General features: G+C 46.2%; 2 protein-coding genes across 5 annotated transcripts in view; one reads left to right on the forward strand and one right to left on the reverse strand.

Moving 5' to 3' along the window:
* Positions 1 to 4627, forward strand: part of MTIF3 (mitochondrial translational initiation factor 3) — a 4902-nt gene extending 275 nt beyond the window's left edge. The window contains exons 1-5 of one of the 3 annotated variants that reach the window (XM_014966217.1): positions 7 to 91; positions 1314 to 1777; positions 2986 to 3131; positions 3871 to 4097; positions 4256 to 4627. In XM_014966217.1, coding sequence (XP_014821703.1) covers positions 30 to 91; positions 1314 to 1777; positions 2986 to 3131; positions 3871 to 4083 — 885 coding nt within the window. In that variant the 5' untranslated portion in view covers positions 7 to 29 and the 3' untranslated portion in view covers positions 4084 to 4097; positions 4256 to 4627. Of the gene's footprint in view, positions 1 to 6; positions 92 to 1313; positions 1778 to 2985; positions 3132 to 3870; positions 4178 to 4255 lie in introns of those variants that run through there. The other 2 variants (XM_014966216.1, XM_014966218.1) reach the window with 2 other exon arrangements.
* GTF3A (general transcription factor IIIA) lies at positions 4063 to 9100 on the reverse strand. 2 transcript variants are annotated; one of them, XM_014966215.1, is made up of 9 exons: positions 8915 to 9100; positions 7845 to 7945; positions 7191 to 7287; positions 6913 to 7001; positions 5685 to 5758; positions 5446 to 5529; positions 4802 to 5031; positions 4625 to 4681; positions 4063 to 4370 (listed from the first exon to the last, which is right to left on the reverse strand). In XM_014966215.1, exons 1-9 carry the CDS (start codon positions 9095 to 9097, stop codon positions 4209 to 4211), a joined length of 1077 nt encoding a protein of 358 aa, XP_014821701.1. In that variant the 5' UTR covers positions 9098 to 9100; the 3' UTR covers positions 4063 to 4208. The 2 variants fall into 2 exon arrangements, with proteins under 2 accessions (XP_014821701.1, XP_014821700.1); XM_014966214.1 differs by having other exon boundaries at positions 4625 to 4684.
* Positions 9101 to 26066: the final 16966 nt, after the last annotated feature.

A 26066-nucleotide genomic window follows, 5' to 3' on the forward strand; every position in this document is an offset into this window, starting at 1 on the left:
GGCCGGGGCGTCCCCGTTTGCCGAGGTCCATGGGTTCCGTCCTTATCCTGCCAGTTCCTTGCACCTTCTCCATGTATAAGTGTGCACACGGGTAGGTGTTTACACATACACGTATGTATGTATTTATAGAGGGGGGTCAGGTTCCCTCCCTGGGCAAAAGAAGTCACACACTTGGCCGGCGCCACACAGTTTGGGTTTCCTGTATCATCTTTTTTCTTCTACTTGCTGGAAAAACTCGGCTCGCTATAAAACAGAAATTTGCTGCCCCCCAAAGTTAGTGTTTGTGGAAAAACTGGGAGAATCGAATGATGCTATAAATGTCTGATACAACAGGTTTAAAATTAAGGCACTGCTCTCACTTCGAAGCATAGCTTAGTCTGTGGAAGCTAAGCTTCAAAGACAGTGACAGTACTTTTAAATTTTTTGAAGGTTACTGAAACAATATTAGTGCTTAATCCATGTCAGACCAAGTAGCCAGCTGGATTACATCCACAAAATGACATTTGGAAAACTGAGAAAAATACAGAATTTGGGGTCAGTGCTACGAGCAGCAGGTTGCATGCTGGCTATGGGAGAGTTTTCAACGCCGGGATAAACCACATTTTCAAGTACAGTAACGGTCACTTTGTCGTGTTTTCGTGCCAAGCTGAAGATTTTGCGTGGCAAGTCTTACTCTGTTATGGTCAAGGCTTTGAAATTCCCAAACCTTACAAAATATAGGGGAGGATCAGACTCTAGATGTTGGGATGGCTGCTGACAGACGCCGCACAAATCACTGCTTTGTTCACTGCGTGATTAGGGTAGTTCTGAATTAAGGTGGCTTCAATGAAACTTTCCAAAGGAGAGTGTCAGAAGAAGGAAGAAAGTATCTTGTTAGATATTTTCAGTCCAGATTTTTTTTTCATGAAGAATTAAGTGTGACATGCCTCTTTATTTGACAACAAATTCTCCCTCTTAACTATTGGCTACTCCATACACAAAAAAGCTGTGTGAGTGTTAGATACTCCTGTGAGGAGAAATGAACTAGAAGTTTTGGATTCTTTTAAAAGAGTTCAGGGTCACATTTTAAAATCCTGAAGAAACAACTCTTTGTAAATTTTGTTCCTCTGTCAGATTTTCTGTCTGGGTTAAAGCCCTCTGTCACTGTGAAGTTACTGTAGATTGTTCATACTCTATAGTAACACCAGGCATCTTTTTGAAAGAGTAGTTTTAAGGACTAGGGTTTACTGAACTGGAGTCGAGTCTCTTGAATAGAACTAGAAGAATCTGACTGATGGGGGTAACTTGTTTTTTCTTCTTCCCTGCTTCCTCAGAATGACTACCTTCTGCGTGATGAAACTTCTGTGGCAAGCAACCAGAAACGAGAATAGATACACGAAAAGATTCTTTGGTACTATTCTGGCACAAACACCACAAAACAGGGTCTTTTCTCCGTTCTGGATGGTGGTACCTGACCCTAGAAAGCCAGCTGTGTTTGGACTCACTCAGCCATTCTGTACAGCTGAAAAATCTCACGCAGAACCAAAAAGGAAAACTGCATTTGGAAGCGTGGGGCGAAGAATTCCCTATCGGATTTTGCACGTAATCAACCAGGACGGAGAGAGCTTAGGAAACATGCACCGAGCAGAGGCCCTCAAGCTTATGGATCAGCATGACCTCAAACTAGTTCTCCTCCGTGAGAACGTGGAGCCTCCCGTGTACAGACTCATGACTGGGCAGCAGATTCACGAGGAACAGCTGAGGCGCGCAGAGAAGAAGAAAGCAAGTCCGAAAACAGGTACGTACACTGTTGGCACTGCAACACCGAGCACTTTGAAAAATGCTGCAGTAAAAGGGGTTTCAGCAGATGAAATCCTCTTACTTGCATTTGTGTAAATCCAAAGCGCTGTCGCTGCAGTCCATGTTATTAAGGATCTGCAGCAGTGAAAACAGAATTTTGGATTACTCTAGTCTTCCACAGAGAAGCCTTCTATTGCCTTCTCAGGATTTACTATTTTGGCATCTATTGGTTTTTTTTTTTTTAATCTATTTTTATTTAAGTGAATATAACTAGACTCTAGTTTGATAAGACTCAATGAATTTCTCTTCCTTTTCAAAGGCAAAAAGCAGCAGGCAGTCTTTACAAATGGACCATCAGATACACCAATATTATTTTGTCACCAGTAGTCATGAAACATTCTCCTTCTAGCTGGCTGCTAGGGAGACAAGAATCTGGAGCCATTTCTTGTACAGAGTAAGGGAACAACTTTCTCAATATTGAACACTTTTCAGCATTTTTTCAGCAGTTTAACAAACTGAGTTTGGCAAAGAGGTTTAAGAAAAGGTATTTGACTTTGTATCCTCTTTTCTTATTCTCCGGCTAACACAGTATCTGTGCTTTGGGTAGAGTTCTGATTTTAGAGGAGAGCACTTTTGCGGTAATGAGTTCTTCTGTTCAAGAAACCAAAGATTATTCAAATGGTAACTACTTTAGAGACCCAATAAGGAGGAAGAGACCATAAGTTGTTGCAAGGCATCATACTCCCAGTTGAATATTGCACTTCACCATTCAAGTAAATGGGCTTGAGATGAAGAACTGTCCAACTACCGAGCTTTTACGTTCAGTTATACTATGTGCAGAATGTAAGAATTTGCACACTAAGTCTTTAACTCGATGTTTATCTTTGTTAGACCTGCATTGTGGGGGGTATGAACAAAATTGTAATTAAAATAAAAATACGTTAAGGCTCCTGACCCTGAAGAGACTTCCCTGCGTGCCTCAAACACGCACTCAATCTCCTGATCACAGCAGTGAGGGTGAGACACCAAGTAGCCACCTTGTGAGGTGAGAGTGGTGCATGCTGAGACAAGATTGGGATGCTCCATGTGCGAGAAAGCAGCACAGGGGAAATGTGCTGAGCAAAGCACCACAGCCTGTTGAAAGAGAGAACTAATACCGGAGTATCAGCTGTCGAGCCAACACGGTTTTAGTTCTGTTTTAAACAGGGATGGTTCAGAAGGAGTTATCCTTTTCTTCTGCTATTGCCAAGAATGACCTAGAAACCAAGACTAAACAGATAGCGCAGTGGATTGAAAAGAAACACCATGTTAAAATTACCATCCGGCAAGCAAGAGATAGCAACACGGACATGGTAAGTGGACTCCTGAAAGCTGGACCAATCAATTGCATGAAATAGATGTGCTTGTATTAGCTTTCCCTATTTGGTAGTGCCACTGCTTTGTTTTTTAATATATCATGTACTGCTAAATTAAGAAAAGGTTTAGGTCCCCTGAAAGTAGTTCCTGAAGCTGTTCCTACTCCTTTGCAGCACCACCTTATCAACTGGCTGGTGAAATTTTCCCGTCTATGCCTTAAGCCAGCTCACTCACTGAAAAGTTTAACAGTACAGTTAGAAAAAAAAATAACCTGCTGTATTTGACTGGATTATTTCAGTAACCTAACTGTTTTTCTGAAGATGCACTTGTGCGATTGTGGCTAAAGTTAGTTTTTCACTGCTGTGTGGAAAACTGCTGGAACAATGTTCCAAGATGGGCAAAGTAAACATCTGTAAAGATAGTAGGGAGCTGGTGGCAATTTACTACTGTAACTGTAGGGCCTTGGGACTTGTCTTCGTTGTCATGCGGGATATCAACTGAAGTGTTAGGAAATGGTTTAATCCCTCTGGTGACTTTCCTAAACCTGCTTACAAGTAAAGAACAAGTGGTTAGGAAAGGACAAGCTGAACTGCTCAGACCAGGACTAGCAACTAGCTGGTTTCAGCTAACGGCTAAACCACAAGTAGGAGATACTGTCATGACAGAGCAGCCTGAAGTACTTTTTACCTTTGTATATTTGTACATTTAGTCCCTATGTTTTCTCTTCCTTTTCAGTTTGTGGTTTTTGATCAGATTTTGGAGACTGTCTCCGATAAAGCCACTTATCTTTCCAAGCCAAAACTTACTAGAGAAGGAGTGAGTACCTGTATTTTGAGACACATGTCTGACAAGGAGTTGAAAGCCTACCAGAAGATGGAAAAACAGAAAAGCAGTACAGTAAAGAAAGATGAAAATGAAGATCTGGAGTCAAGTGAGCCGCATCAGTGACTTTATGAAGATGTGTAAACAACATTAATTTCTTATTTAAAAAAAAATAATACTATAAATTTAATAAAGTTATTGTTGAACTTTGCACTGGTAATTGTGTGGAGAAAAGTGGTCTCAGTTAACCTTTACTGCAGAGTGAGAATTTCAACAGTTGGTATTTCATGTTCCACAGGCTTATCCGTTGTCTTGCTGTCTGTCACAACCACGTCCTTTCCTGGCTGTGTTTTGGGAGGAATGTAGCCGCTCAGACGAGAGGCTAAGCTCCTCTTAGGACGAGAACGCTTCGCCTGGTGGAAATAAATCCAGAATTAGCAACTTCATGGATCTATGGAGCAAAGGCTACTAAGGTGAGCGGAGGAAGAAGAAATGAATGAATAGGCCAGCACTGCGTTATTTAAAGGAGCTTCAGAAGTTAAGCATCTCCCAAATGATAGCTGCCCTGTTTTCCTGTTTGAAGTCCCATTTTAAAACACATAATGTTTACCCTCCTCTGAAGTGACAAGAGTATGGTTGAGAAGACTTTTTCAACAGTATAACTTACTTTTGAGTTCAGCTTTCTCTTTTCAGGATCATGTACAACTGCGTGCCTTGCCAGGCTCTGCTACAGTTACCAAGAGCATGGAGGGAAAAAAAAAAAAAAAAAAAAAAAAAAGTAAGGTTTATCATTTATCATTTCAGATTACGTGATTCAGATTAGAACAGTCCAAAAAATACATACCTTCATTGCAAACACTCTTTCACAACCCGGATAATCACAAGAGAATGGTTTTTTCTCCTCATGAAAAGAGAGGATATGGCTTTGAAGGTTAAATACTGTCGTGTAAGTTCTCCCACATCCTTCTCTTGGGCATCGGCAGACTTCCCTCTCTGCTGCATGTGTTTTTAGATGCTGCTTGAGGTAATCTTTCCGTTTAAAAGTTTTGTAACATTCGCTGCAAACTATCGGCTCTGAGTGGGAGAGAGACAGGCAGAGTCTAAATTAACAACTTCTTAACAGAAGCTCAGAATCAAACCTTAGTAGTGCTCTAGAACAATAGTAAAATCCACATGAAACGTAAGAAACTCAGAGACCGGAAGAAAATAACACAGTATCAATTATCCAGATACAAAATCCTATACTGTACAATTCCTCATTAACTGGATCACAAAGCAAAGTTAGAATACCAAGCAGCATTTTCATCAGTTAAAGGTCTAGCCAGAGTCACAACCATTTAACCAATAAAGTACTAGTAAACAAGTTTGTCTAGACACAATGACAAGCTGATGAAATGAGTTCAGCAAGGACTCCTCTTCAAGTGATCAATTTGTTTCCTACTAGTTACCAAAAGTTAAGTTCTATTTACTAAAGCATTTGGAGTTTACCTGTATGACTTTCTTTATTATGTTTCAGAAGCTCTGTCCAAGTTTTTCCAGTAAACGAGCAGTTTTCTTTCTTGCATGCATAGCCTGGTGGACAGGACAGATGTTTACAATCACTACAGTTCTGGCAAACACAGTCCATTTTACAATGGGAACTCCACTATTTGCATTTGAAAATTACTGGAAGAAGTCCCTTTTCCTTTGCTAAAACACAACTGAAGCAAGAAGAAAAACTGTATTACCTTCATGTATCTTCTCGTGCCGCTTTAAATGACTTGGAGTAGAAAAGTACTTTCCACATCCTTCATTATTACATCTAGGTATAAAATACACGGGTTTAATTTCTTTCACTGCATCTGTGTATTTTTTGTTCTTTATGTTAAGAACAATTAAAGTGGACAAAATAACCCAAGTTTCCCCTTGCCAAGAGGCAGAGTGGCAAAGTAAATATCTATAAAGATGTTAGGGAGGAGGTGGCAATTTACTATTATAATTGTAGGGCCCTGAGGCTTGTCTTCATTGTCATTTGCAGAAATGTCTTTTTTATAAAGATTCCATGTAAGACTTTTTTTTTTCCTTTTACTGTGTGTAGTGAATCAGGTTTCCTTGATGATTCTCTCTACTAATCTGTCCCTCCTCCTGCCTTGTAAAAATAAATTCCATAGTATGTTTCTAATAGAGGACTCTGATCCCGTCAAGAGTTAAAACGACAGTATGATTTCCACCTATACAGCAAGTTAAGCTTTAGCTAAAGAATCAAGCCTCACATCATCCCTACACAGTAGGCTCTTAATACATAAGAGAGAGCTAGAAAGTGGAAGATTCAAGTGGCTTGTGCAGATGTAGCCATCAGAGCAGCAGCAGAGCACTGACAGTATTTTCATGCCTGTCACCCAGCCATACCAGTGCACTTCACTAAAGTGGAACACTCCTGTAAAGCGTGTTCCACCTGTAAGAAATGCAAGGCTAAACTTTGCTTTCATCAGATCTAAACTGATGTGTCATGTAAATAACAGTTGCAATGAACAGCGTCTCAGATTGGCGCCCAAACCTCTTTTAAGCTACTACTCACTTCAATGCTAGCCAAGTAACTGCTTTTTACTGGAAAACAGCAGTAGCTGCATTTTCATTACTATGCAAGCTTATGTTTGTATTTCAAACTCCCTGAACTCAAAACGGATTTTTTGTTTATTACTTCTATGAACCTGTAATAAATCCTAAAATTTATTAAGCTGCAATGCTGAAGTTACAGAGCCACAGGGCTGTTGCTCAAAACAGACTACAGGGCAAAGGACTAATACAAAAAATGTACTTGAAGCCACGACTACAAGTTCATGCCAGGTTTTGGTTTGTAGTTTTTGAGGTTTTTTTAATGCCACATCAATTAAAAAGGATGAGAAAAGACATCCGTTTTCATCAACAGTGTTTAAATGGAATTGTTAAAGTTCGTTATTAAAATTATCCACCTACTTGAAAGGGGGTTCATTGGTGTGGTGACACTGATGAACTTTAAGTTGCTGATGCTTCCTGAAGGACTTGTTACAGCCTTCAAAGTCGCACTATATAGGAAATTAAGTTATCATTAGAGGCCAAACAACGACAGCCCAGTCCACATGTTTGCTGAAATCCCAATCGCAGTATTTGAACTGATGCAAGTACCACATAATAACAATTTGAAGTATTTCACTAGATACACAAAAAAGAGCTTGTTTAGCCTCCACTTTACAGTATCAAAGGTCACTACTCACCACATATTGCTTTTGCTGATTTTGATGCTTGCGCTCAATGTGCTTCTTTAAGTTTGATTTTGTTCCAAATTTCTGATTGCATCCATCAGCTGTGCACCTGCAAATGAACTGCATTCATTATCACTCTCATTGATTTGTTTCCTAGGCAGATACAGAAATCATTGGATAAGAGGAATACAGGAAGAATAACCAAAACTCACAACCCAAACAAAAATTTACCTTAAAGACATGGAAAGCCAGAGGCTAGATTCCAATCAAAAGCCACAGGAAAATTTATCAGAAGATATTTTTAATAAAACACATACGCATTCCTAGCTCCTAATCCATGACATGCAGCTATTAATGGCTTAGTAACAGGAGATAACTGCCCTTCCTTCTTTTAATTCTGTATTCTAGGAAGAAAGCTGCATCTATTGTGGATCACTGCCAGACAGGAGGTTTTAGGCTAAGGAGATTCCCCACATCTCACCCCGTGTGCACTGTTACAAGTGCTGTGAGTACTGTGATGAGTGTTGTGAGTACTGTTACGGCAGTACCCACGATACCAAAGCTAGGCTGGCATGCTCTGCACCACCCACACACCCATTTTAACTCCCTTTCACTTCCATGAGGACAAGCATAATCCACTTTAAGAAGTAAAAAACTTGGCCTTACTCGAAGGGCTTTTCCCCAGTGTGTGTAAGAAGGTGTCGAGCGCGGTGGAAATCTCTGGTGAAACCTTTACCACAGCCTTCATAATCACAAACATATGGCCTCTGGAAAAGAGAGAGAGAGGGTTGTTCAGAGATGACACCCCACACCTCGGGGGGCTCGGCTGTTTCCAGGAGGCTGCCTTCAGCAGGCAGTATTTCAGAATGCTACAATTTGAGGAACCCGTTACAATTTATTGTCATTTAGACAATTATTTTATCACCCGATGAGCCCTCCCGGAAAGGGGAATTGGGGAAAACCACGGAAATTCCAGGGTTGAAATGTAAATAGATTTAATAGAATAAGATCAGATAATTAATAACACTAAAGAACCAACACCCGTGTAAAATACACAAGGATTATATGCATCCCATTCTATCATGAGGAAGCTGTGTGCTTCCAGCAGCAGAGAGCAAATGTCAGACACTGACTACAGCTTCCAGAGGAAGGGAAGGGCTCAGGGGTCCAGCATGGGGGTGAGGAGTTCTCGGGATGACAGCCATCAAGAGACAGAGAGAACTCCTCAGCAAACTTTCTAATTTATACTGAATGTGAGGTGCATGGTATGAAATAACCCTGTTGGCTGGCTTGGGTCAAGTGCCCGGGTCTCGCTCCTCCTCATCCTGCACCTGGCAAGGCTCGGAAATGCTGAGACCTTGAGTCCTACATACCAGAGCTGGCTATAAAGTAAATATTTCCACAAATTCTGATACCGAAGTCTTATAAAAGTGCAGTTTTCCCAAGCATTAGAAGATAAATTACGGAAACGCAAAATTACTGAAGAAATCAGTCCCGCGTCGCTCAAACCAGGAGACACAACAAACCAGGAGACACAACCCACGCAGCCCCCGGCGCTGCCCCGGGTACCTCAGGGGGTGAAGCAGGCTCCCCGACCCCCGGGGGATGGGGCCCCGAGCCGCGCAGGCCGCCCCCCGCCTGCCGGGCCCCTCACCTCCCTCCGTCCGCCGACAGGGAGGCCCGAGCGGGAAACCCCCGCCGCTCCCTCAGGCCCAGCGCCTCCCGCCTCGCCTCACCTCTCCCGTGTGCCGGCAGAGGTGAGCGTCCAGCCGCCAGGCCTTGTTGAAGGAGGCGTCGCAGTCGGGGAAGGAGCAGATGTAAGGGCGAGCGGGGAGCGCGCTCCCGCCGCTGCCACCGCCGCCACCGGGCGCGGCCCCGCCGCTCTGCTGCGCGCTCCCCTCCGCCGCCTCCCCGGCCATGCCGGAGGGCACGTGACCGGCGCACCGCCCGCCTCCCCTCCCCGCGCGGGCGCATGCGCGGTGCGGGGCGGCCAGGGAGCTGGGAGGTCGGAGTTGCGGTTCCGCGGTGCGGTGTGGGGGCGGTGGTGCTGCCCGGCCCGCCGGCCGTTGAGGGGCTGCCAGAGGTGCGCGGGGCCTGAGGGCTTGACCCCGACGGCAAACCCGGGCCGCGGGCCCGTCTCCCTTCCCTCACGGCCCAGGCACAAAGCCCCTGTCGCTGCCCGGTGTGGAGCCGCCTCAGGCACCTGAGGAGAGCCGGCCGTGAATCGTGGTCTAGGTTGGAAGGGACCTTTATGATCATCGAATCCAGCCATTAACCTAACCCTGCTAAATTACCACTAAAGCATGTCCCTCAGCAGTGCTGCTGCATGTCTGTTAAATACGTCCAGGGATGGTGGCTCAACCACTTCCCTGGGCAGCCCATTCCAATGCTAAACAACCCTTTCAGGGTAAAAATTTTTCCTGATACCCAATCTGAACCTCCCCTGGCGCAACTTGAGGCCATTTCCTCTTGTCCTATCACCTGTGACTTGGGAGAAGAGACCGACCCCTGCCTCTCTACACCCTCCTTTCAGGTAGTTGTAGAGAGCAATAAGGTCTCCCCTCAGCCTCCTCGTCTCCAGGCTGAACAACCCCAGCTCCCTCAGCCTCTCCTCATAAGACTTGTGCTCCAGACCCCTCACCAGCTCCGTTGCTCTTCTCTGGACCCACTCCAGCGCCTCAATGTCTTTTTTGTGGTAAGGGGCCCAAAACTGGACACAGTACTTGAGGTGGGGCCTCACCAGTGCCGAGTACAGGGGGATGATCACCTCTCAGGTCCTACTCGCCACGCTGTTCCTGATACAGGCCAGGATACCATTGGCCTTCTTGGCCACCTGGGCACACTGCTGGCTCATGTTCAGCCGACAGTCGACCAACACCCCCAGGTCCTTTTCTGCCCGGCAGCTCTCCAGCCACTCTGCCCCCAGCCTGTAGCGCTGCCTGGGGCTGTTGTGACCCAAGGGCAGGACCCGGCACTTGGCCTTGTTGAACCTCATCCCATTGGCCTCATCCTATCCATCCAGCCTGTCCAGATCCCTCTGCAGACCCTCTCTACCCTCCAGCAGGTCGACACTGCCACCCACCTTGGTGTTGGCTGCAAACTGACTGGGGGTGCACTCAGTCCACTCGTCCCCATCATTGATCATCACATGACCACATCATCTGCTCTGAAATTTAAAAAAACAAGTTATAAATCTTCCTTTTTGAGACTTTGCATGTGAAAACATGATATTGCCTCAGGCCTCTCTAACACAGGTGAGGAAATAACATGCAAGGGAGAAAATGATGGAAAATGTCACTACTGCCTACGCAGAGAACATAGGGGTTTGCTCTATAGAATGCCAGTTAAAGATTTCAGCAGAATTCTCTGGGAATTTTAATTCAATTTTGGAAATACATAAATATAGGATAACTCCAGGCCTGAAGGATTCTCATTGTGTTGCGCTGTCCATGTCTTCTGAAGTGACTTACAGAGGGAGGATTTTGAAGACTCCTCTATTAGATCTGGAAAGAGCCGTGGGTTCTGTTGGAAATTTGATCCTCTTATTTTGTACTGTGGGAGGTGGAAGGTAAACATACACAATCCAGAAAAATAAGTCAGAAGGTGTACACTTCCAACACAAGATCCGCACTTATACTGATTAAGTTTTAATAATCTGTAAGCTTTTGAAAAAGAGCAAAAACCCAGAAAACTGAGGTATTTCGTTGCCTCAAGAAAAAAAAACCTACAACACACAAATCTCTCACATGCATAAAAAACCCACAGGGTAGTAAATCCCTCAAACTCTGATTAAAACTACTCCTTTAAGCTGGCAGGATCTACCCGGAATTAAATATCAATCCAGCAACGACTGCAGATAGTGCCATGGATACTCATTTCGCCCCAAAGAACTGCTGAGTGGATGGGCCATGTATCTTTGCCTACCAAAGGCTGTTTCATTTACCCACCCTGTTGTTCTGCTGTAGGGAAACTTGTATTTACTTCATCTTCAAGAACAACCATTTCTCTTTACGCAGCACCATTGAATCCAAAGATCTTATGAACATTGCACAGAAATTATGTCGATGGGTACAGATAAATACGGGTTAAATGAACTTACAGAATAGCTGTGGAATTGCAGGAATGATTTCACCACATGAGAAAGTTCTCAAAGTGAAGGACTTTTTCCTATAGGCTTATTGCAAGCTAAATATTGACTGTTTGGGACACCCTATCTCAGATCCCTTGGCCTGGTCCAGTGGAGGTGGGAAGCAGAGTGACTGTAACTTAAGAATGGTGCTAACTACTATTTACACACAAATTTTGAGACCACAATTGCAATTCCAGTGTCAACAAACCACGAACAAGTTCAGACACATGTCTTGAAAAAAAAAAAAATGCTTTTGGCTTTCCAGAGTAAGTGGAGAAAGGGTGTTGAGTAGCTCAATAAAGTTGGCAATAGTTGTCAGGAAACTTCCATCAGTCTGTGGAGAAGTTGCTCAGTTATGCATCGTGTACTGTCATACCAGGTAGGTTGGAAGTGGAATAAAGCAAAGAAGTAATTCTAGCATTTCTTATAAAGGTGAAACTTTGAGCTTTTTATTAGTAGAAACGTGAAAGTATCACTGTGGTAGATGTGCTGGAAACCTATGCTAGTATGATCCGTAATCGCTCCAATGGATTACCTGATTGTGAAAGTAATAGTGTGGTTTTCCACCTACAGGCAAGAAAATTCATCTCTGTGTACCAGCAATATATTAGATCCTCTCTCACAGACAAAGCAAACGGAGCTGAAAAAGGCTTTTTCCCTTCTTGGCCATAGACACCTTAAAGCATGAAAACAACAAAGGTTTTTTGGTGGTTTTTTATTTTTTCACAGTTGAGAGGGGAATAAACTGTTGTCTGATTATTTCAAAGGCTGTAAGGAAGTTCCAGTAGCAATATTTGAAAAGATAAAAATAATGTACCACAGTCAAATGTTTTGACTTTGATACTGCCAGTGGGTGATGCTAACATGAACTCAAGACATCATTTTTTCTAGAAGTTCATAGGAAATCAGAACAAGTATGTCCTTCCAGGTATTTGCTCCTCCCGTATACAGCATACTGTAGGAATAGGCATTGCAGGTAATTTCTTATTTCGTTATAAAAGCTGTGAGAGAAGTTCTCAATCATTTTTCATCATCAGCTACTGGGTATCAGGACTGCAGATGATGCTCCATTTTGGCAGTATTGAATACGTAGGAATGTTGAGGCATATCCTCACAGGATGATTATTCCCACAGTTTTCAGCTGAAAGGATGTCAAAATATTATCCAGATGTTGGCACTCCTGGAAGACATTGAGTGCGAATGCCTTCTTGGAACCGCTATGTCCTTCAAGGCTGACAAAGGGATGCACCTCCTCAATTTTATACCAGTGCATTAATTGAAAGGTAGCTGACAGGAAATGTAATCATTCCCCAAGCTTTCAGACTTGACGGAAGGCAGCATATGAGTAATTAATAGGAGGAATACTGTGTCGTAAGTGGTCAGTAAAGCTCATGCTTCAGGAGCCTGGCATTAGGAAATTATCTACATCCCAACTTAAATTCTAATCCCTGAAATTTCTTAAAAATTGTGGAATTAACCACTTTTGTCTGTCCAAAATGCAGCAGTGGAAGTAGCATTTGTTTGGGAAAACAGCTTTGGGAAGATCGAAGAAGCTTACTAAATGTTATGTTAGCCTGAACTCTAAACTGAAGGTATGTTCAATTTTACAAAACAAAACAAAAAAAAATTGATTGAAATGCATCACAAGGCATCCAAATTGCTTAGTCCTTTTTAAAATAGTAAAGTTTAAATTGTTGTAACTGAATTATCATTTGTGTACTGCAGAAGTGTGCAACCAAGGGGGAAAAATAAAGCATGCTACATGATGGGAAATGCCTGTTTCCCTAACACAACCCTTAAAATGACATGTTGTGTTTGTTTGCCAGGCAGTCACCCCTTATTCCCACCAAGAAGGCCGTCTCCCTCCTGCTGTTCTGCATGCCAGACACAGAGTTGTGACTTGGTACCAGACCTGAGCCGTAGAGCACTGACCAGCCCAGGTTGGAAAGGACCTCAAAAGACCTTCTGGTCCAACCTTTTGTGGCAAAGGGAGCCTAGATGAGATTATCTACCACCTTGTACAGTCATGTCTTGGCAAAAGACAATGCTGCGGAGGGGATAGAGAAGGCTGTTCCTCTTAAGTATTTGCATGCCGTGAGATTACTACAAACAGAAAGGAAAGAAGACCAAAATGTGCAAAGTGATCAAGAGAAACCCCAGAAAGCTGTCTGCTTTCCATGTTAGGGTGGGTGTGAATGAGAGGAGCGGGAGGTGGGAGAAGGGCCATGGTGCTGGTTCGCATCAAGGAGGATCAGCCCAGCCACACTGTCTACTGTGTTACTGCTCTCATCTTCCCTGCCATTTTCCACAGCTCCAGCTTACAAAGTACAGCAAGACTACACGGACTCCAAACCCCCAGCCCCTCTTCACAACAGTAATGGCTTTATTCTCTCCTTTGGCAGAGCTTGGGCTCTTCCTCTTTCCCTAAACGACAAGCATGTCCCAGGTCTAGAGAAGAGTAGATGAAGCACATGTGAATTATGCAAACGGTATGCCAGAGGTAAACTGCAGTTAGGATAATGTTTCCTTTATCTCTCTGTTTACAGAATTATAGCTGGCTTGTAATGGTGCCAGTGTCCTCAGGAGCCCTTTCTAGGGATTTCTGGGAACCACAACAACATGTTAGGAAGAGGATGGAGTTAATCAGTTGGGCTTTCCTGCTGCTATATTCAGCCCAGCAAGCTGCCTCCGACAGATGTTTCTGCTTTTAGGCCACAAGGAACTTTATTGACTGGCTTTCCCTGTGTTCAAGAAGCATGTAAAGCTATCAAAGACTGGTTTGCCATAAGAGCATTTTCTTGTCAGGTGATGTTTTTCTATTTCTGGCATAGCAGATTTTAATGAATCTCTCAATAGTCTGGTCCCCCAAGAGAAGAAATAGAGGAAATCTGTGTTACCTGATTTTCTCTCCTGCCTGGGGGAGACATGGGCTGTGAGTGATGGCAAAGTTAGACAGCAGAGCTGTGCAGAGCAGCACCCAGATCATCTGCTCCCCATCAACGCTCCCATTAGCTGTCCTGATTGACTCTTTTGAATAACATTTCCTGCATGTCGTACAAACCAAATTAGAGCCAGATCCCAGGTGTTCCTTACACGGTTTGAGGCCAGTCAGCTAATATTGCTGCTGGGGTCTTGCATCTCTACCCATCTCCCGTGGCTTGCACGACACGAAAGGGACCCCGACTGTGTGAGCTGGCTCCCCATGAGCTCTCTCCAGATGGGATGGGGAAAGGAGGGCTTGGGCACAGCCCCTCCACAGGCTGTGGGGTGATGGAGAACCCCTCTCCTGGAAAACACCTCCTGCCCCGGTTCCTGCCCTGGCCTCGCTGTGTTCTCCCTGCAGGATTTACCTACTGGAGCATTCAGCTCACCTGGCTGTTAGACAGGATTAGACAAGTCCAGGTTAAAACAAAGTGGCCTTCATTCTCCATTTCACCATTGTAGTGCCCTGAAGTGAGCAGAGTCACCCTTCAGTCCCCTGGCACGACTCCAGGAAGGAGCTGCCTGCCCGAAGGACGTCGGTGGGGTTATTGGTTCCTCCCTGGCTGATGGCACAGCCAATTTGCAGAAGGGACGTAACAGCCGGCATCGTGTCTGCCCTGCAAATGGTGCCTTTCCTAATCAGTCACAACTATTTGTGCTCGCAGCGCCGGCCTCTCAGGGCATCGCATTACCTGGGTCAATCAGGACAGCAGTCACCTATCTGGCCAAATCCACAGGTGCAAAATCATGCCTGCAGCCATCTGGGGCCATAAAAACAAGGCATCCTCCCAAGGCAGGTTGCAACAGAAGCTGCCACACAGTAGCTGTACAAGTCCTTTCTATCCTGGCCGAGCCCCGCAGGGCACTTCTCTGGCATGTAGTCTCTTCATCTGGAAGAAGGAGAAATGCAATTTCCCCCATCCTCTCCTGGCAGCGGTGGCTAGGAGGGATGGTTATTTCAGTGGACCATAACATTATTGTAATAATTGCTGCTTCAGCAGACAGAATTATTAGCCTGTCAGTAATGCATTAGACAGCAACACTTGTCTCAAATGCCTGTTAATTATCTAAACAAGCAAATTTGCTTCCTTTCCCGCCATGGTCACTAGTCTCTTGTATCATTTGTGCAGCCAAAGCTGTGGTCTTGCAAATACCCCTGCAAGTAGTTGTTTTCACAAGGGTTGTCTCATCGAAGCGCAGAGAGGCTGCTGATGCGAGGAAGAGATGCTGGACTAGTTCCTCAGGGCCTGATTCAAATCCTTTTGCAATCAGTAGAGAGATGCTCCCAGTCTTTCGTGGCTTTGGTTTATATCCTCAGATAGTAACTTTTTCCAGGCAGGAATTTTGCTTCAAATGTCTCTTGAATACACTTGAGAGACCTGGCAGCTGATAAAATACTCACTCAGCCTTAAGCCAATACAGACAGTGGAGCCCTTGAATATATTGTAATTTTTTTTCAACATAGAGTTTTTCTCCCAGGAAAGCAACAGTCTGATAGCTTTCTTCTTCAGAGTCAGGCCTGCAGTAGCTTTTTATTTACTTGGAGACACCCAGAACCTGAGAATGTAAGATTTTGAGGCAGCAGACATCTACAGGGCTTCAGTGCATGCCCTCTGCCCACCATGGCAGGGATTTGCCCTCCCATCCACCTCCCCTGCACTCCCCCTGCCATCACGGGCCAAGCAATGGGAGGGCTTTCCTGCAAACCCCCTGTCCCCCGCTGCCCCCCTTGCCCCAAACCTTCCCCCCCTCCCCCAGACTGCTGTGCCCAGGCTGTGGCAGTGAGCTCTCTGTCCCTGAAGAAAAGCATCTTTCAGAGGGTACATTGGTGCCTCGGAGCTGCAGCCCCCCAGAAGGTGCAGCACAGAAGCAGGTTCCATGGAGCGAGCGTGGGACAGGATGGAGCTGCTGGCATGGGTGCAGCGTCCCTTGGGCAGGGGCCAGGTGACACCAGGGGTGGCTGGTGGTGCTCAAGGAGCCTGGAAAGCATCATCCCACAGGGGTGTTCTGGGACCCAGCCCCTCTTTGCCTCGCACCTAATGAAGGACAGAGAAAAAAAGGAAGTTCCTGGATTTCTGCTAGCCTGCACCCAAGTTAAACTCCAGGCAGCCACCCAGATTCCTCCCTTTTTGTTTCAAATCTGCAGAGGCTGGAGTGCAGTGGCTGCTGGAGGAGTCTGAGATGAGGAAAACCCACAATTTGTCCCTAAGGGGACCGTTTCATACAAATCTCAAACCATGAGGTTTCTCACAACAGTGTTCGTTTTATTCAGGGACTCTAGCAAGAACATAATGAAAACCACCATCAAAATCCATGTAAATTTTGCCACCTAGAAAGGAGATTTGCCGTCCCAGCTCTGGCTGGTGACCCAAAAACGTAGATCTGTAGGGCTGCTGCTCATTTGGGGCTGTTAAAAGAAAACCGTGTGAGTTTAGTGAAAGCAGATAGAGCCATCTAGTGACAAGAGAAACGTATTCTCCATTTCATGCTGTGAAAGATCCTCACAAGCCCCCAAAAGCCTGTGTTGGCCACCAGGACAACAGGGCATGGGCATGAGCAGCCCCTCTCTCAGGGATGTGCATGGCTGAGCCTCATGAGGTTCACACTACCAGAGCTTCTCATGGTCCTCAGCAAAGCTTTCGGGAGCGGGGACAGCAGCACCAAGCAAAAAGGCTGCTTGGATCATCAACAAAGTTTGGGTTTGGGAAGAGCCCCTGGTCCCTTGCAGGCTGCGGGGACGGCGGGGGCCAGGAGCTGTCAGAGCTTGGCCCCAGCCCCACAGCGGGCAGATGGTGCTCTCACGTTTGTTGGGAGAAGAAGTTTCCCCAAGCTGATTTTCAGCTGTTTTAGCCAAACAAGGAAAGATTCAGGACAGGAGAGATGCTGTTTAGAAAACAAAAAAAATAAAAATACTTTGTTTCAAAAGATACCTGAGTTTTATTTTTAAAAAGATAATTCAAAGATTCTAGAAATTGTGTCCTTTTTAAATAAGGAAATATTTGATAATGGCATTGCCTCTGACCAAAACAAAAATTTTATGTTACTAACATTTTGAAAAATTTTGATTTCTTGGAAGGGAAGCATTTATTTTTTTTTATTTCTTCCTTTTCCTTCTCTCTTTGTCTAGCACATTCCTCCTCTCCTCTGAAGAATTCACACAGCTCAGCTCGTTATCAGTCTAGCTAGTTACATTACTGCACTTCCCAGCAAATTAAGATCCAGAGCTTGCCGTTTTACAGTAAACTCCCCAAAGAAAGGGATAATGAGGTTACTTAGCAGGTTTTGTTCCTCAGGTGATTTCCATACACTTCTTAGTTTATAAAGAGGGAGATAAGGTAGCCACTGTAGCTTTTATGTTAGCCTTCCCAAGCTTGTCCAGGTCTCCTGGCATTTCTGGGAAGGAAGGGATTCTCCTGCTGGAGACCCAGAGGTGAGACCATTTGCCCCAGGTTAGAGGGAGACCAAAGCCAGCTCTGGCCCTATCTCTGCTGCAAGCGAAGTCGAGACACAGACTGGTTGGGTGCCTTAGGCTGTATCCACACAGCTCAGGGATGGACCCCCGGGGCAAAGGGGTTGTGTCCCAACCACAAAGCCCTCAAGCCTAGGTCTTCTCCTTTCCCCATGAGGTTTCCCCAAGGACAAAAGACAGGATTGTCACCTTGCGCCAGGAGCTGAAGCCACTTCAAAGCACCTGAAATGGGTGCGGGCTGCATAGCAGCCCATCAGAGCAGTGCTTTGATAGGACAAGGGTGGAGATAGCTGCGGGAGGTGGCATGAGGCTGTCTGAAGATGCGGGGCTGGCACCACCACCTCAGCCCTGCAGTGAGTGGGCTGGTCACTGCCGGCATCACCCTGGCTCAGGGCAGGCACAGACAGACTGAACCAACCCAAGCTGTGCTGGGAGGGGGGAAGGACCTGAACTCCAGTTTTGAGGAGAAATTCCAGCTGCAAAGCTTGGGTTGTCTCATAATGGAAACAAACCCAGCATGGTCTGCACCACAAATTACCCCAAAGCAAAACAATTTGTTTGAGGTCAACCTACATGTTTGGATTAGCCCCTGGTTTCTGCTTTTCTTTTGAAAATAGGAGGCCAAAATTTCCCTTTCGTTGTTCCCACAGAAAAGTTTTCTTTCTTTGGATGACACACATCTTTGGATATTTTCTACGTAATGATTTGTTCGTACCTGCTATCCCAGTCAGGAGCTCAGCGCTAGCATCCTGGTTGTTTCGCACATCCCTAATTAAGGCAAGGTGAAATGAGTAGATGTAATGAGCTACCAGAGTGAAGGGTGTGGAAGGAGAACAGGGACAGTGCAGTCATCAAGGGAACAAAATTGCTCTTGTATGGGTTGTAATTAAAAAAAATAATTCCCTTCTCATGAGTGATTCCCTGCCACTATTACCTGATTATGGTCAGTCTCTGCCACATTTAGCTTTGTTAATTTAGTTACGCGTTCCTCTACCCAGGTCCTCTCAGCTCCCTTTGGCCACATGGGGATGAAAAATTCACCCAGATGTTGTGTCTCTTCATGTCTCTTTGCATACTAAAATCTGCAGCAAGAGGCTGTGCTACGTGCTCGTCCAGCGATTAGCCCAGTAGGGTTTCCAGTCTTTCACTGGGCTGTTATAAATACGGCACAAGTGCCTTAGCGGTGCATGGTTCTCCCTTACACTCTCATCTGAAGGTGTTACTCCGGTCACGGTTAATCGGGTATAAACCTGGGAGCGACAAATTAGTTCACTCAAGTTGCTTAAATCTCTTTAGAATCGTGTCCAGAGCCTGTAGCTGGCTCGCAGTGCCGGCTGTGACACATAGCCAGGGTCAACCTTTCATTTCAAGGCCTAATTCTGAATGTATTTGAACAGAAGGCTGGCTGTGAAGACCCATTCCACCAGACCCTCCAAGCGCTGGAAGCTGGACAAACATACGCTGTGCTTTCTGCAAAGGACTCCAAGCAAAACAGCTTTCTGTTTTATTTGAAAAGTTTCCATCTCTCCAGCAAAGAGAAAAAAACTAAGCCCTTCCTCAACTCTTCATCAAACCAACAAAAACAACAGTTTTTCACAGCTCTACCTCGTATCCATTAATAAGTCCATGACTACAACTGTCTTGGATGATAAGTCATCAACTAGGCTTAATCATCAGGCTCTCTCCTCTCTGCTCCACCTTCCCTGGCCACCTGCAAGTCTCACAGGGAGCAGCTGCCACCCCTCTGATGGGTGTTGTGCCAACCCGCTCTTAAATACACCCTGCCAGCCTCAGCAGGACACGGCTGTTCCCTGCTGTAACAGATTCAGGGGGCTACAGGGCTGAGTCATCCAAGTCAGGCTCTTAGGAGCAGTCTCCTTCCCTCCTTAAGAGAACTAACTCTCTGCATAGCTTTTAATTGTAATTAGGGCATCTGGACCACATCGTTTCTCTCTTGCATCTCTCCCTTGGGCTGTGCTGCCCCTCACTCCTGCCACCACTTGTGCCACCCAAAAACACACACCTCTGTGCCACTTGGGTGCCCACCAGAACAGACCAGAGCTCCCTGCAGCTCCAACCTGAAGCATCAAACACCCGATGAGCCACTGACAAGGAGGGATGGCATCGGGACAGGGATGTTAGCGTGGGGAGCTGCCATCAGCTCAGGGGCGGTCTGTGGGCAGAAGGAGAGATTGCATCACAGAATCACAGAATCTTCTAGGTTGGAAGGGACCTTAAAGATCATCTTGTCCAACTGTCACCCTACCTGACAAAAATAGACACCCACACAACAAACAAGAAGCATCACCATCACTAAACCATACCTCCCAGCACTACATCAACCTGTCTTTTGAACACCTCCAGGGATGGTGCCTCAACCCCCTCCCTGGGCAGCCCATTCCAATGTCTGATAACCCTTTCAGTGAAAAAAATTTTCCTAATATCCAGCCTGAACCTCCCCTGGCGTAGCTTGAATTAATCAATTAACTAATGATATGCAGGGGAGGGTGGGTTTGGGTGTGCTCGCTCCCCGTTTCTTTATGAATCATTCAATGAAGGATTCATTTAGAGGCGCGTTTACCTATTTGCCATACTCTGAAGGTGCTGCTGAACGTGTGCACGGAGACGTCTTGCGACTGTTTGCAGTTGCCCTCATAAAACTGCCTGTCTCTTGAGTTCATTTATTCCTTTTCTGCGTTCGGATGGGCTGTCTGGCCAGCAGCTTTCAGTGCTGCCTCGCGCTTGAAACAGTCCTGCTAGATGGGTGCCCCGGCCCTAATTATAGGGACAAAAGAGCAAGGTTTCAGACACCAGCACAAACACCCTTATTCAAAATTCTCTTAGTGGAGTCATCTGCTGTCAAGGAAGAAAATCATGATTAATTGACTCCTGGGATCTAACTCCCTGATCGTCCCACTGAGCCCAGCAAAGCCATACCAGTACAAGCCAGTTTAAGCAAAAGACGCTCTATAGGCTCTAACAATGGACTTTCAACGTATGCCCCCTCCCCCACGCAATTTCTGAGGCTCGTAGATGGTTTCACTGAAGTTTTATGACAACAACTGGGGAAAACAACTTTGGGAACTAACATTGCCCAGCAAGACACAGCCTGCAGCGTGTTTTTTATGGCCAAGATCTCGCAGTGTTCCTGGCTTCATTTCCTCACCGCTTGCAGCAGTCCCCCTTTATGGCAGGGCGGTGCTCCCCCCCTCAGCGCTCAGGGCAGCCTCCTGGGCTCAGATGTGGCGAAGCAGAGAGCTGGGATTTGCAAACCTACATCAATTAAATCAAAGATAATCTGGGCGAGGTAACCACCGCTAGCTTGCTCTTACAGCCAGCATCATCGAGGCACATCCCCGCTGCCTAAGCAGGGCACCAGTGACTTTGAGTGAGTGGTGGGAAGGGCTCCATCAGCTCAGGGCTGGGACTCTGGCCAAACATAGAGAAACACCATGGTCTTACAGCTTCCAGTAACGTCCTCAGGACCAGCCCAACTGTCTCTGCCCGGCGCTGCCCTGTGTGATCGTCTCCTTGGGACCATTGCAAAAGTCACAGTCTGCGGATGCATGAAAAGCTGCTGTCACTGCTATCATTAATGCCAGATTTCCTGGGCTGGTAGCCTGAGGTTTTTCCTTATCAGCAGGTGCTTTGCGATGTAACACTCCTGCTCACATCAAAAGAAAGGAAACATAGAAATACATTCTCAAATAAAAAGATTTGTTCCTAAAAAGTGAGTGAGGTTGGTACAGGACCAAAGGGTAGGATCCGGACTGCAAAGTCTGGGGTGAGAGTGATGGGTAATGAAAATGCAGAGTTTTGGAGGACAAGGTAAGCACCCTACGGTTCTGGGAATAATGCAAGAACCTCAGAAACCAGAAACACACGTCGGAGCTTATTTTCTCCCAAGGTGGTTGAACATTAACAAAGCCTACATTAGCAGCAGCGCCGTGTGGCTGGCAGGGGGGGGGTCTGACGCTCGCTGCAGGGGGTCTTTCCCTTCTTCCAGGCTTTACTGGTGAGTCACTTCAGCTTGACGTGGCAGGCAGGCTGCAAACCTCTGCTCTTGCCCTCAGTAGCTGGGATGGTTAGGTAAATCCCAGGGCAGCTGAAATCTGGAGGGAGCCCACCTGAGCTCTCCTGAGAGAGGAGATGGCAGCAGCTGAGCTCGGCTTCCCCTGAGCAGGGATTTCTGTGAGTCATAGCATTTTTTTGACGCCAGCCTTTAGTAAACTTGGCTGTTCCCCAGTCATTTTGGCCCAGATTTTTCTAGCAAGTGAGGCTTAGCATTTCCAGACGTGCTGTCTATCCCATGAGAATTTTACCTTCCTCATTCGCAGGCAAAGAAAGCACCATTTGTTGTATGAGTGTAGGAGACAAGCAGCAGCTTGTAGTTTCGTTATTAATTATTTACCACAGAAAGAAAATTTCCCCATCTAGGAACATTTTATTTTCTTTGTGGACAGGAGATGATAGGGTAAAGAATGAAGACAGCCTGGCAGCTACAGCCACCCTGATGGCACTGCCCATGTAATGGCAGTTCAGCTCTTCAGTATAACAAGCTTGACTCAGTCTGAGCATTTGAAGATTATCCATCCACTCAGCTTGAGCATGCCCTGCCTGAGTTTTAAGTTCATAGATAACTTGGTAAAAGTGTGAGCCAATCCCAATGAAACCCTCCTTTGCTCTGTTACACTGCAAAACCCCTGGCCAGCTGGAAATATTTGTGTTTGAGCACAAAGGGACGTGCAAAAGCTCCTTGGTGATCTCATGCTGCCCAACTTTCCCCTTTCTTTTGTGTGCATCAAGACAGGAGGACTTTGTCCTCAGTCAGTGTTAGTTTTGATCCCTTGGATGACAGCGGGAGGACGGTGGGTGCAGCTGGGACGAGCTGCATTTCTCTGCAGGCATCTCAGTGCACGACTGCCTTTTGCACAACATTTTTGACATAAGGACTCTTGAGAAATGGCTTTGCATCTGTCACAGGAGCACGGAGGGACAAGAGTCAGTGGCTTCCGCCAGATCTTCCACGGCTGTAAATAGTCACAAGCTCATTTCACCACCTGAGATACATATTTCCTCCTGTACACTCACCTTACAGCTGTACACCTCTTGTCACACCGTGGGAGCTCACATCAGAGAGTAAAACCAGCCAGCCCCAGGCAAAAGCATCATGTAGCATCCTCTGGCTGCTGTTAGGGTAACATAGCAATTTGCCAGCTTCCTTCTCTTTGCTCTCCTGTAATTATGCTTTAGTCACTGGTCATCTGTTCTCTTCAGATCTATAATCCAGCAACCTTTCCGGTCCTGTCACCTACAACTACTTATTTGTTTGCACAGTTAGGAAGACTTAAACTTCTTTTTCTGCTCATTTGGGAAAACACAAACTGCAGGCAGCTTTAGCTGGTGACGTAACACTAATAATGTGCCTCGCTTGGAAAAAAAAATCCATAGGTGCTTTAAGTGTTGTTAACCATATGGGCATGACAGTAAACATGCTCTGAAAGCCTCAGGAAATGTTAAATGAAAGCAGAGCTGCAGTGGGGAAGGCAGCAAGGCAGCCATGACTCAGTGCAGGCAGAGATTCCCCTTCGTGTTGTACATACGGCGATGTCCATCTCCAACATATGTAACAAGTTATAAAGTTGTAGTGTCCTGTATGGTCACTAAATTGTCTTCAGTAAGTGACTATGCGTATTTGACTTTGGCACCTTTCTAGCAGTGTGGAAAGCATTTGTAAGGAACCATAAAAAGTCATTACATATGCAGAACAATTGAACCTCCTCAGCATCTGTGGTAGGAAACACATCTGTCTTCTGTCCCTTTCTTTCCTAAATGTCTCCCTGAATCAACTTTTATGGGAGGGTCGTAAATATCCCTTTCTATTCGAATCCAGGAGTTAACAATACCCCCTGTGACCATAAACACAAGATGTTTCACTGAGGAAAGAGGTGCACTCAAGTAAGCAGAGATCTTTGTGACAGTTGCTGCCAGTATGGTCCCCATGCACCGCTAATCACATTAGTGGGAGAGCACGGAGGTGGCCGGCAGACAGCAAAAGAAAGAGGGGGAGAAAAGCAAGACTAATCTTGTTAAAAGGGAAGCAAAGATAGACGCTACTTTTACACAGAAGCTTATAACGTCCCCATTTTCCCAGGGCTGGAATCACCTGGATGCTCTTGGAGCGTCACGGCCGCTGCTGTGGTGGAAGCAAACAGCCCCACATCTCGCTTGTGTTTACTGAGGGCTGTTTTTTTCTTAACAGCTCTTTGCCTGCCATGTGCTTGGTTTCTGCACAAGCAACCTTGAATCCCTCCTGAAGCAGAGGTTTACTCGCCTCCAGATGACTCTAAAAGCAGTAAGAATGTTTTTAATCCCCTGTGTGTGATCCTTTTCCAATCCACAATTTTTAACCAATGAAACCAGTGCTTAATCTAAAACATCCCTGTATTTCATCATTCTCCCCCGAGGTGGCAATATCAGATGTCTGAAGGCTCCTCTCCCCTGAATGAAGTCTTTTGCTCTCCAGCTGCACAGGGAGGACAACAGACCCCAGCTGTGTGGCTGCAGCACGCTTTTCTTACTGGGGGAGTCCCAAAGCACCCCCCAATCTGGGAGCTAAGGGTTAGCCAAGCAGCCGCTACGCAGCCTCTGACAATCCCCATGGTGGGTTTCATCCTCTAGTCAGGGCACACAGCCATGCCAGGCTGTGAGCCATGGTGCAGAGGTGCTGGCTCAGGGCTGAGGTCCCTTCTGCCTTCCTCCTTCTGTGTTTGCTGGAGATGGGGTGAGGGAAGGGGGTGCAGGAGGAGGGGTGCTCCTCACCAGCCGCTCACTGAAGCATAAGCACCAACGCATGCACTAACCCACACCCTCAGTCCTGCACGCAGGATGCTCTTGCTCAGTGCTGAGGCTCTCCAGAGCTGAGAGCTGGAGGAAGGCAGTACCCAAACCAGTGAGCTTCCAGTTCAACTAGGCAGGACGTGTTTGGGGTAAAACTTTCCCCTTTTGAGCAATCAGAGCCTGGGGAGGCAGCGCCACATGCCCACGGGGACTCTCCAAGCCAATGCTGAAGAGCTGATGGACACAGCCTTTCTGAGTACTTCTCCAGTACCTTGAGAGCAAGACGGTTCCTCCTCCCACCACCCACAGCTGTGAACCTCCCAGAGTGGTGTTAGTGGGCCCCTTCCTACAGGGTTTAATACTGGAAGGGAAAACAGCGTCTTGTTATCTGAAAGGAGCCTTTACCCAGTTTTAAACCCACAACTGTTTAATCAGCATTGTACCACAGCACTGAGGATGGAAAAACAAAGCGCTTGCGTCAGTAGATGGGGTATCTGCCGCTGCGTGTGCCGGGGCCTCGCTAATTAGTCAAACGAGGGGGAGAAAAGCAAGACTAATCTTGTTAAAAGGGAAGCAAAGATAGACGCTACTTTTACACAGAAGCTTATAACGTCCCCATTTTCCCAGGGCTGGAATCACCTGGATGCTCTTGGAGCGTCACGGCCGCTGCTGTGGTGGAAGCAAACAGCCCCACATCTCGCTTGTGTTTACTTTGGGCTGTTTTTTTTTTTATAGCTCTTTGCCTGCCATGTGCTTGGTTTCTGCACAAGCAACCTTGAATCCCTCCTGAAGCAGAGGTTTACTCGCCTCCAGATGACTCTAAAAGCAGTAAGAATGTTTTTAATCCCCTGTGTGTGATCCTTTTCCAATCCACAATTTTTAACCAATGAAACCAGTGCTTAATCTAAAACATCCCTGTATTTCATCATTCTCCCCCGAGGTGGCAATATCAGATGTCTGAAGGCTCCTCTCCCCTGAATGAAGTCTTTTGCTCTCCAGCTGCACAGGGAGGACAACAGACCCCAGCTGTGTGGCTGCAGCACGCTTTTCTTACTGGGGGAGTCCCAAAGCACCCCCCAATCTGGGAGCTAAGGGTTAGCCAAGCAGCCGCTACGCAGCCTCTGACAATCCCCATGGTGGGTTTCATCCTCTAGTCAGGGCACACAGCCATGCCAGGCTGTGAGCCATGGTGCAGAGGTGCTGGCTCAGGGCTGAGGTCCCTTCTGCCTTCTCCCTCCTTCTGTGTTTGCTGGAGATGGGGTGAGGGAAGGGGGTGCAGGAGGAGGGGTGCTCCTCACCAGCCGCTCACTGAAGCATAAGCACCAACGCATGCACTAACCCACACCCTCAGTCCTGCACGCAGGATGCTCCTGCTCAGTGCTGAGGCTCTCCAGAGCTGAGAGCTGGAGGAAGGCAGTACCCAAACCAGTGAGCTTCCAGTTCAACTAGGCAGGACGTGTTTGGGGTA

This window comes from Calidris pugnax, unplaced genomic scaffold (genome assembly GCF_001431845.1).
Source record: "Calidris pugnax isolate Ruff unplaced genomic scaffold, ASM143184v1 scaffold20, whole genome shotgun sequence".
Taxonomy (NCBI): Eukaryota; Metazoa; Chordata; class Aves; order Charadriiformes; family Scolopacidae; genus Calidris; species Calidris pugnax.